This window comes from Pteropus vampyrus, unplaced genomic scaffold (assembly GCF_000151845.1).
Source record: "Pteropus vampyrus isolate Shadow unplaced genomic scaffold, Pvam_2.0 Scaffold66, whole genome shotgun sequence".
Taxonomy (NCBI): domain Eukaryota; kingdom Metazoa; phylum Chordata; class Mammalia; order Chiroptera; family Pteropodidae; genus Pteropus; species Pteropus vampyrus.
This window is the reverse complement of record NW_011888847.1, coordinates 8,364,903-8,376,909: the sequence shown is the minus strand read 5'-3', so window position 1 is coordinate 8,376,909 and position 12,007 is coordinate 8,364,903. Positions and strand designations below refer to the sequence as shown.

Genomic DNA, 12,007 nt, shown 5'->3' with positions numbered 1-12,007 from the left:
AAGCCTCTAAAGTAATTTTTAGGCTAAACTATTGTTTTGGGTTTCCAAGAAACACTGTAAGGGGTCAAGGAAGGAATAATTAATACTTCTAATAAGTATTTAAATAATTTAGGTTGTTATGATTACCCCGTCCCCACCTTGTGGTATCAAAAATGAACTAAAAATGTTTGGCTCATGATGCCTGCCTTTGAAGTTCTATCTTCATTTACCAGCAATCTCCACCTCAGCTGATCCTGGATCTTTCTATAGCAGCTCCCGCTAGACTCAGTCTCTCAGCACCTATTCAGTCCCTCCACCTTGGTTCCACAACCATCTAAAAGTACCCTCTAACTTCCCCCACCCCACAACTCCTATCCCCCAGCGTCTAAGAAATATCTATGTAACCTGCCCACTTAACTGCCATCCTAATTGCTTTCTTTTGGCTTGAGTCCAGGGGTCTGCTATATATTGCTTCTGTCTTGTGTCATGGAAGAAGCATGAAGCTGATGAGCCGACTTCTTCACACCATTTTCCATAGGGCTTGTCCACCTTGGAGGAAGCAGATTTGAGAGAAAGGCTCACCAACACTCCTATCAACCCCTCTTCTTTCCATCACCCATCTGTCCTGATTTATTTGTTGGCTGATCTTTCTAAGTAATTCAGTGAAAGCATCTTAGAAATGTTTGGGTTTATCTCAGGTAGAAGTAGCCCAGGATCAGCATTATAGAGGCTTTCAATTGTGTGTGGCTTTAGATCTCAAAGTAATTTTCTTACAATACTTATTTAATCTTTTCGACAATCCCATAAAATAGGTATCATTATTACCATCTTTAAGATAAGGAAATGGAGAGCCAAAGAAGTCAAGTAATTTGCCCACATTAATATACTTAGTGGGACTGAAACCCAGGTCTTGCAAGCAGTATGGTAAATAAGAGCCCTGGTTCTACTACCTGATTTGAGTTTAAATTCTGGCTCTGCTACCAACTAGTTGTGTAACCTAATGAAGATTACTTAACTTTGCTGTATACCTCGACTTCCTTGTTAAATGAAGGTAATAATGGTACCTGTCTAATAGGCTGTGGTAAAAATTAAAAGAGAAAATGTATGTAAAGGGCTTAATGCTTGGCAATAGGAAGCACTCAATAAATGTTAGCTTTCCCAAATGCAGCTTGCATGTGTGTCCCACTACAGCACAGTAGCCAATGTACTAGGAGGGACTAGTCCAGGTGTGATCACAAACACCCGCCCTCTTCCAGCCTGCTTTGATTCCTGATAGGTTTACCATTGGTCTGACTGATTTGGGTTATAAGCATTCCCCGAGACAATAATTGTTAGAATGGCTCCATTACCTCTGTGACCTAATTAGTAGATCCTTCTAATTTTTCAAATGTAATTATTGTATTTTTATATCTAACTCAAACAGGAGGAATAGTGACTACGGTTTTCCCTTGGTGTGATGGACGAAGAGAATAGTGGACACATGTATTGTTGTTTTGATTAAATGGCTACCAAACTCTCATAGCAGATCAACTCAAGGTGCAGAAAAGACAAAACTTTTTATTCTAATTATGCAATCCTACTTTCTTTTTTCCTTCACCCAGAATGTCCTGAAGTTCACAGAGCAGGAACACCCTGACTATTATCTACTTCTGGTGTGTGTTCAGCGCCTTCGAGTATTTATCTCACACTATACCCTGCTGTTTCAATGCAATGAGGAATTGCTTATTCAGAAACGGAAAAAGCTCAAAAAGTAAGGTTCTGATGGTGCAGTCTAGATGGCTGACTAAAGATTCCTGAGACTAGAGATACAGTCATTGAGGGTAACCACATACATGTTAAGTGGCTGAAATGCAGTGGCAGGAGGTAGAAGAGAGAAGGGAAGGGAAGAGAGGTGGCCAGGCCAGCTACAGGAGGGAAGCACCTACCATCTGGTGGAAATTACTTTAGAAAAAGAAGCACTTTCACTCTAATGTCTATACAGCCCCCCTCTTGTCCCATGTTGCTAACTACCTCAAAAATACTTGTTTCCCTAAACTTGCCAGGTTTAAAAATGCAGTTTAAAGGCCAGAATGTGGTCTCTTTCATTAATTCAACAAATAATTATTGAACACCTATTGTGTATCATGTACTGCTCTATGCACTGAACATACTGCAGTGAACAATACAGACAAAAATCTTTGCCACATGGAGTTTAGTTTCTAGGGCTGGACAGCTAGTTAATAAATTAGATGGTGATAAGTGCTATGGATAAAAATAAAATGAGTAAGAGGGGATGGTGATTGACAGATTTCATTCATGCTAAGAACAAATAGGAAGGGCTGATTAGTGAGAATCTGGGCTTCAGAGAGAACAGAAGCAATCAATAGCAGAGCTTCCTAAAGACCTGGATTTCCTTCAACCACATCCCATACTGATGAGGAAGAACAGAATCATTTCTATGGGTGCTTCACACCAGAAAAAAGTGCTCTCTCCCAACCCAGGGCTACTCTAATGGTGGATATCTCCCCATACCGCCCCTTTCACCTAAACTCAATTCAGCCAATTAATCAGCATTCCTACTCCTGCCCAGCATCCAGCTTGTACCCTATTATGTAAGCAACCTGGCTTGTAGAGGTTCCCCGGAGAGAGACAGAAACTTCATAGCTGAACTTCATCTGAGAAACGGTCTATCTTTCTAGGCAGAATCTGTGTGTTCGGAGAGCCGATTTCCCACTGTACACTCTGAGAATTATTACTTCTATTCCGTTAGGTCATCCATGGCAAAACTGTACAAAGGGCTGGCTTCCCAGTGTGCAAATGCCGGGCAAGATGCTTCTCCCACTGCAGGGCCCGAGGTTGTCCGCGACAGTGGGATCCACACAGAAGAGATGCTGCAACCCTACCCTTCTGCTCCAAGTTCAAGCCCTGCTGTCACGTAAGCACCTGTTGCTGTGGACAGGTTAAAGGCAATGCCCTTGCGTCACAGGCTGTCTATGTTGGGTAGCAGGACAGCCTGGATTAAAAGTATGACCAACAGGACTCCTCCCTCTCTCTTGTCCTATCAGGCCTCTGTGTGGCAGGCAAGCTGCTGACCCAGTGCTTGGATCCCAGAGGAAGGCACTAATGTTAAGGAGCAGGCCTAGAGGCTGGAGGTTACTCCTAAAAACTTTACCACATGGAACCACCCTCCACCTACAGCATGAGTCTTTTTGGGTATGAACAATGATAGAGTAGAAGAGTGCCCTAAGAAGATAAGAAGGCATTTTGTAAGCCCTCAGAAGGGTGGGAACCGGCTTAAGTTCTCCAAAAGACAGAGTAGAGGAAAAGGGAATCTCAATCAGGGATCAGTGTAAGTCTGGGCTCCGAGGATTAGAAACAGGTCTGAGGTGATCCAGAAAGAATGTTGTTTAGCCCTTTCCAATTCTCTTTGAAGCTTCCTCAGAAAGGAACTTCATATAATCTCTGTTCTTCACTTATGACAGCTTCCCTGAAAGCTGTTCTGGGCAGTGGATGGGTTTGACAGCCTTTTAAAGTCTCGGCATACAATCCTCTAGCATACTAAACTGAATTCTCATTCAGCAAACTTCTTGATGATCGTTAGGGTAAGAATTGGACCATGTACATATCTGGAACTCACTTTACCTCTAAAAGATAAGGGTAAAGTCAAATTAGCTCCTTTAGGAACCAGGAATTCTGGAAAGATAAGAGAAACCAAAACTCAAAATTCCAAATTCCCACTTTATCAAATATAGACAATTCTCATAAAACTAATTCCTTACACTATAATTTGTTTGGGGTTTTATTATCTTAAGAAAATTTACAAGTCATACAAAAAGCTACTTTTCTTTCCTTCACTGAAATTTTTGAAGACAATTTTCTTCAAAATTACTTCATTATTTCAATTTTTAATCATTGCAGTTTTTAGAATGCCAGTGACAATCATGGGAAGAAGCAACCAATCAGTAATGCAGAATAAATTATTTCCTCTTTTTGCCCTCATCTCTTAAAACTGAGAACATTTTCAATGAGAGACAGACATGGAAATGTGGATAGGCAGGAGGGAAAACTTTCATAGTCATTTTGAGACATTAACTTTCCTATAAATAGAGCCCAGGGTGATTTTCTTCCTATAGAGAAAATCCTAGAAGTCCTATAGGTAAAGAATGCCACACAGAAAAAATACCTTTCCTGTGTGGAGAGTGGGAGATAGGCAGGAAGTGGATATTTACTTTGTGGTTCACTTCAGCTCTTAAGACAATGATAAAACTATTCTCTTTGAAGTGCAACAAATAGAGCCAAAAAATGAAATCCCCAGAAACTATACCCAGACTGAACAAACTGGCTGGCACTGAACTCTGTGTTTAGGAAAATGGCCCCCAAAGCCTTCTCAGTTAACAACAATCTACTCAGTTAAAAGAGAATTTGAGTCAGGTTGATATTGCATTTTACTATTTCTTTTCATTTCTGTAAGTGTAAGACCTAATTTTCATTTTAACATCAGCAGAGAAAGATATTCAGTGTTAGCATTTACCTCTGCATTGTGTACTTTTTCATGGTAGAATTAAATATGAATAAATAAACTAGAAGAATAACCAGTTTGGGTCAGTGTGTAGTAGTCCACTCACGTCTGCCTGGCAAATAAATTCCAGCGAAACTGGCAAATCACATCCAATCTGATGGGTATGCTATCCTAGTATCTCACGTAAATTATTTGTTATCCATGATTAAACAAAAAATTGGACATAAGAGTGACAGCCTTTTCATTTGGTAATAGTTTTGTAGGTGGAGGTTTGAGACAACCTATATAGCATTCTTAATAGCCACGAGGAATGTTTATTCTGAAATTTTCAAATACACGTAAAAGTTCAGTGAACCCATACCATCATCCAGATTCAACAGTTATCAAGATCCTAACACATTTATTTCTAGGAATTATTCTTAAGCGTTAAGATCCATGAGTCGAAGAAGAGTTGTTTCCATTTTTGTATGACTCTGCTAGGGCAAGAAAGGGATTAAAGATAGAAAAGAGGTACCTTGGGAGACCTAACACGTGGCGGGGGAGGGGCAGAGCTTCCACACGGGAAGTGATGACCATCCTTGGCCCACCAGCCATCTCTACGCAGTGCCTCCTTGCTCAGACGGATACTTCGGGCATCCACTTTACAGACGGCTATTTTCACTCTCCCACTTGGGAGACCAGGGCTCGTGGGAACTCCTTAATCGGAGAGGCCTGTGGAGCTTGGTAGGTAACCCATGTAGGTGCTTGGGAGGGGCAGAGGGGAGAGGAACTGACAGTTCTGCGGCTCAGCAGTATCGCGCAGGAAGTGTGTAGCTCCTGGCCTTGCGCTGCTCGGTCAGAGGCCTGCACTAACAAACCGTAAGCACACCTCTTTTGTATTGTTTCCCCTTTAAAGACATTTGATGCCCCCAATGAAGAAAAGCCAACAACAGCAAAGCTTGATGGAGAGCATGCAGCCAGGGAAGCCCAGTGACTGGGAGATCGAGGGCAGGAAGCACGACAGGCCCGACAGCCTCCTGGCACCGGCGCAGTTCTGTGCCGCCGAGCAAGACGTGAAGGCGCTCGCCGGGCCCCTGCAGGCCATCCCGGAGATGGACTTCGAGCCCTCGCCCGCCGAGCCGCTGGGCAACGTGGAGCGCAGCCTGCGCGCCCCTGCCGAGCTCCTGCCCGACGCCCGCGGCTTCGTGCCCGCGGCCTACGAGGAGTACGAATATGGCGGCGAGATCTTCGCGCTGCCCGCGCCCTACGACGAGGAGCCCTTCCAGGCCCCGGCCCTCTTCGAAAACTGCTCTCCCGCCTCCTCCGAGTCCAGCCTAGACATCTGCTTCCTGCGGCCCGTCAGCTTCGCCATGGAGGCCGAGCGACCCGAGCACCCGCTGCAGCCGCTGCCCAAGAGCGCCACGTCGCCAGCGAGCAGCAGCGGCGCCTACAAGCTGGAGGCGGCGGCGCAGGCGCACGGCAAGGCCAAGCCGCTGAGCCGCTCGCTCAAGGAGTTCCCGCGCGCGCCGCCCGCCGAGGGCGTGGCCCCGCGTCTCTACAGCACGCGCAGCAGCAGCGGCGGCCGCGCGCCGCTCAAAGCCGAGCGCGCCGCGCAGCCCCACGGCGCGGCCTCTGCCGCTGCCCGCGGCGCGCCCCGGACCTACTTTCCCCAACAGAGGTCCCAAAGCGAAAAGCAGACCTATTTGGAAGTAAGGAGGGTAAAGTAAAACCAAACCCAACCCACACCAATGGCAGCCCCGGGCTTAGATCTCCAGGGAGCAGCCCGGGTTCACCTGGCGTTGAGGGGAAGCAAGCTTGCCGAAGGGGAGAGGGGTCTGGCTGGGCGAGGCCCGGGCCCAGTTATGGCAGATGCTGGGGTAAAGGCTTGTGCAGAGCTCAATAGTCCTCGAAGGCGAGTGTTAGCGCCCGTTCTGCAGTTTGCCCCAGGACACAAAAGCATGTCACACATTTATGTGTACCACGGCAAAGAGATAGAAGGGACTTTGACTCTTCTTAAACCTGCTTACACCAGCATCCCCACACCCAGTGAAAGCGGTAGTACCTCAGGGTTACACTTCACCTTCAAAGCACTGCACGCAAGTCCCAGGCCTGTTTCTCTCTCTTCCTATTAGGCACACCTCTTTGTTTAAAGGTTCAAAATGTCCAACACTACATACCAGCTAACTCTACTCCCCCGACCCACACCAGCCTCTTTTGTAGCTAGGGAAGAGGCAAGTTGCCCTGTCTCACTGTTGACTTCCTGCAAAGTTCATTGCAAAGCTAAGTTCACTTCCTATTTTCCTTTTGACTGGAAAATGGTGTCACGTTACTTTGCAGACTCCAGGGAGACTGGGACAACACAAAATAGTCAAGCATTGATTCACAAACACCTTCTTTGGTCTCCATGTCAGTGTTTAGTACTTTGATGTCTAATGTTGGTGTCCGCAAGTCTTGGGACATTTAACGATGTCAAACCCTAGCCTTTAGTGTCTGTCTCTAAGAAAGAAGACGGTATGCTTTATTGCAAAGAGCACTTGACTAGTGTCAGGAGATCTAGGTTCTAGTCCTGGCTCTACTGCCAAATAGCCCTGTGCTTTTGGACCGTTCACTTGGCTTCTCTGTGCCTCCAGTTTTTCTCATCTGTAAAAACAACACAATATATACCTTACCTACCTCACAGGATGGTTGTGAGGATCAGGCCAAGTAAGATAAAGTCTGTGAATATGCTTTGTAAAGTATGGAATGCTCTACAAAGGCAAGTTATTATCAAGATCGTGATTCTACAGAAAAATTTTTCTTAAACTATTAAGAGATTTAGTTTCTATATAGACCCTAACAGCCCACTTCTCAAAATGTGGCCCTTGGGCTAGTAGTCGATGCTTTGCCTGGGAGCTTGTTTTAAATACAGAATTGGGACCCCAGCCCAGACCTACTCCATCAGAATCTGCATTTTAGCAAGATTCTCAGATGACTTATATAAACATAAATGCAGGTGGGCAGGAGCATACCTTCAATGACTGGTTTTCAAAATCTAAGTGTGCATAATCACAGTTGACATTTACTTCTGAACAGATCTGACCTCTCAAAAACTCTCTCCCTCATTTATGCCTAAAATGGGGAGTTAAGAACATGAGTTTAAAACTAGTATTACAATCAAGGAACTTCTTATTTTGTAGAAAGAGAAACATACCCAGAGTTACAAAGGGACTACTACTGATTTTCCAGCAAGACAGTATTGATGCCAGAATAAGAAGTTAATCTCTGTACTCTTTAAACATTTGCCTACTTCCTTTATTTCTTGGTCTTTAACTATTTACCTTAATCCTACTCTACACTATTTGCCTTGATACACAGAAAATATTTCTACACTCAGCAGAAAATTATTCTCTTTTCAACTACTTATTTCTTAATTAGCCTGGGTTTGCTTTAGTTGGACTAGGATTCCCACCATTAGTTAGTCTTTTGGGGTGAGAGAGGAAAATGACAAAATTAAAAAATTGTCCGACAGTTAGGATAGATATTAAATTTGGAAAAAAGTGAAAAAAACACTCCTCTTTTGTGTTTGCAGGAGATGCATTTAGAAGACACCGCCAGATTCTGTCCAAAGGAAGAAAGAGAAAGTGAACAAACATCTTTCAGCGATCAAAACCCCAGGCAAGACCAGAAAGGGGGCTTTCGCAGCTCCTTCCGCAAGCTCTTTAAAAAGAAGTGAGTAGCCCTTAGACAAGACAGCATTTGTAACTCATTTCCCTTTGGGCTAAGTCTTGAGGTTTTAACAGTAATAAGTACCAAGTAGCTGGTTTCACACAACTGCTTCAAGCTCAGTGCCTGCACCCAGTAGCCATGATTCCTGCCAGGTGAAGATGTTTCTTATTGTAACATCCTAGAGTAAAAGCAAATTCAGCTCAGTCCTTTGCCTCTTCTATCTTTTTGCCCTACTTCCTTGTTCCCAAAGTCATGTGTCCTGAGAGGAATGAGCAGAGGAGTTCCCCTGGGAAATGAGCTGGTAACAATCAAATTCCTTTGAGACTGGGAGGAGTGGGATCCACTGTTGGAGTTGGGAGTAATGGGTGTTCCGTCAGAATCTCCCCACATGTGGAAAGTTTTCTAAGGCATCTCAGCACTTCTGTCTATAGGGGTCTGTTGTTATCCTGGATGTTGGTACATGTTTAGTGGGACTTCTGCTAGAGTCTTGCCTAGGAGAAATGATTGAATGGATTTGGCTTGGGCCCTAGTTAAAAAAAAAAAAAAAAAATCACTTTAATGGAGTTTCCATACTTTTAGGAGGCAAAAACAAGACATTTCCCTTCTGCGGTCCTTCTAAAATTCTAAGCCCTTGTTATGAATGAAATCATGCCCGAGGCATTTTGGCCAGCATTTACCAGCATTGTCTTACAGACTGGGAGACAGTGGCCTAACACCAGCGTGAAATGTGAGGAACAGAGAACTGGGCTTAGCATTTGACCATAGAGGGATTCTCCAGTCTAGCCATTGCCGGTCTGAGGGACTGCTGTCTCTATCTGCCCTGGTCCTCAGGCCTTCTTTCCTCTCCCTTAGTCAGATTTTCCTTGCTACTTAGTTTTTTTTGGTAGAAAATGGTCTTGCAGTCAGTTTTAAACAGTAAGTCTTCATATTTTAGTGGATGGAAAAGTTAAAGACATTATTGCCGCCTTTGGAGAGCTGCTGCTGAGAAAGCACAGGGAAATCACTTTTTCCTTGAGGATAGAGATTCCTGACTGATTTATATAATGATCTTGATGGAAGAATTAGGGGCAGGCCTGGAGCAAGGACTTTTTTGATGGTTTGTCTAATTCTTCTCCCATGGGGAGGGTAGCACTGAGATTAGTGGGTCTCTAATTGTTGGTCCTTGCCTCCTATTACTGGAAATGGGGAAAGAGGAAGGGACAGCAATATAACTGTAATTAGACATAGCCCTACACTACAAAGTCCCCTTTCAGTTTTGCCAAGGTATTCCTATGCATGCAGGCATGACTATTGCTAGATCTCCTTTATTTAGGGTGAGGAGTTAAGAATTGTAACCCTCTTTCTAGGATCAGAGACTTAGATCTTTCCTGGCCCAATGCTTACTTCTGTAAAATTTGGCAGGGGTGGAGAGCCCCGACAGCAGACAACTCTCTAGACTGATCTTGGGATGTAGATTCCTAAATCCTTCTAAAGACTCCAAATTCTTAAAGGCACTGCTCGAGCCTTTTTTTTTTTTTTTTTAACCACAGTATTCCCCAAAAAACAGCCATATTTTGCCCACCGCCATTTATAATGACTGGATACTGTCAGAAAGCAATGAGCCATGGATCCACCAGTTTTGTTTTGTGTATACAAATTCCCACTTTTCAGAGAGATGTAAGAAAATGCTCTGCTTAAGGTAGAGGGAGTGGACTTGGGTAGAACTGTGTCCAGGGGGCAGAACTAATGACAATGGGTAAGAGGAAGAACTTTCTAAAAATACAGCTGCCTGGAACTGGAGCTGGCTGCCTCATAAGGGAGTGGGTTCTCTTTAGTAGAAGCTAGATGCCCCTGGTCAGGGATGCTATGGCAGGGATTCCTGCACCGGGTGAGAGATTGCTCAGCATAATCACCTGAGTCTTTTCTAGTGCTGAGATTTGCTTTATCTGTAGTTCTACTTTGTTGTAGATCAATCTGAGTAATCACATCTTTTTAACATCCGAAACAAGAAATTAATGTGGTCTTGGGGCCTGTAATTTTAAAGACTCACCAGAGTTTATCTTTCTATAGCCCTGCACAATGCTTGGTACAATGCTCAAGACTTATGTGGACTCTCCAAATTAAATTAATGTTGGTTAATTGCTTCCAGTCCTCTTGCAGCTTTTTGGGATCCTTCTTAGAGAGTCAAGTGGATCCCCTTAGTCCTCTTATCTTTTTTCATAGATCAGTCCCTCGTGCATCAATCACATGTATTTAAAATCTGAAGTGTGATGTGGATGGCCACACAGATGGCTATTCCCACTGACAAACTTTCCTGGCTTTTTATACCTGGTGTAAGACTGTGAGCACCATCAAGTGATGCTTGCTTATCACCTTGTGTCCAGGGTGCCGTGGTGGGCGCCTTGAGGACTTGGCATGGGATCAAGAAGCAGCTCGAATAACTTTTCTTGAGCATTTTCCTCCAAAAACCATGGAAAGTTTGCTTCATTATGCTAAGGTAAAGAAGGGCAGGGAGGCCCCAGCATAGCACAGAAAGGTCAGTGGCTCTTCACTTAAGTGAGAACATACTGTTCTTTTCATTAATTAAGTATTCTTTCTTATATGTATGTACTTTGTGAGACACTTGTATAGGAATCGTGAATGACATAGTCCTAGCTATTATGTAGCAACTTTATGTATGTTATGGGGGACTCCAAAGTCAGGAATGTGGGCAGGTACAGGGAGGAACCGGAAAGAGACATTCAGCTCATTTACCTCCCATGTCGTTGGGAGGTCAGGCTGGCAGCAAGCCCTGTGACTTTAAGAAGTGGTTAATCCTTGGTACTGAAACCATGCCAGAGCCTGGCCTCGGAGGTCCAAAATGGACCAGTGCCTGTGTCACATCTGGGGCTCACTGCCTGCCTACCCCACAGCCCTCTGGAGGCTCATTCCTGTCTACACTGACACACTTTTTGTATCCATAGGGGCTTGTTTGGCTGGTGGCCCCACACACCCAGAATGCTGCTTCGGGATGAAGCTAGGCATGGAGCCAGATGCAACAGAAAACCTGAGAAAGGGTTCTCTTCCCTCTGAGGCTGGGAGGGCCGAATGCTCATACCCACAAGGATTCAAAAGGGAGAGTCAAGTTGACATAAAAAAAAAAAAATCCTGAAAAATACCCAAGATGTTTGGGGTGATGACACTCTGATTGTTTTGATCTCAGACACATTTGTCCTGGGTAGATACCAGGTCAAATGTCTCTGAAAGCTGCTGCCTAGAATCGATCAGAATAAAGACATATCTTAAAGTTTGAAAATGTTAAGTGACTTTAAAAAATTTTAATGAGAATTTTTAGAACCCAGGAATAGACCTAATGTGGTAGGCTGATGCTGGACTGAATCCTTCTATCCCCCTGTCTTTGAGCGGGATGGAAGGCAAACTATTCCATTCTAGAAGGATCTAGATGGAGGCTGTCAAAGACTTAAATGTAAAGTATTCTGAAGTCTAAGGCAAATGCTACTTCATCTTTATATATAAATCTTACACTTAGGTTAATTAATATTCTTGGTCGGGGGTGTGTGGCATAGGGGAAGAGGATTTTGTAAGACAGTTTAGGGGTAGGGAATGTAAATGCTCTCCCTTTTTATCCTCAAATTTGGGGGGACTCCACGATAAAGAATATGGCTTCCAAATGATTAATTCTACTTCCTCACCCATTCTCTTCCTCTAGCCCTTTATAACTTACATACCTCAGAATGTCTCCTTCCCTCCACCAATCATATCAAGATCTATTTTCTTAATCACACACACAGAGTACTTCTGCAGGGTCCCATAAAATTGAATGTCAGTGAATCCTCTTCTTTTGGTGTCTTATCAGCTGTTTTTGCA

The 12,007-nt window shown here is 44.0% G+C and overlaps 1 protein-coding gene across 1 annotated transcript in view; it reads left to right on the top strand.

Moving 5' to 3' along the window:
• ARHGEF33 (Rho guanine nucleotide exchange factor 33) overlaps positions 1-12,007 on the top strand; it is a 44,209-nt gene that overhangs the window by 28,604 nt on the left and 3,598 nt on the right. Inside the window, exons 14-16 of the mRNA XM_011361381.2 lie at positions 2,729-2,893; positions 5,373-6,174; positions 8,025-8,164. Of these exons, the coding sequence (XP_011359683.1) occupies positions 2,729-2,893; positions 5,373-6,174; positions 8,025-8,164 (1,107 nt within the window). The remainder of the gene's footprint in view (positions 1-2,728; positions 2,894-5,372; positions 6,175-8,024; positions 8,165-12,007) is intronic.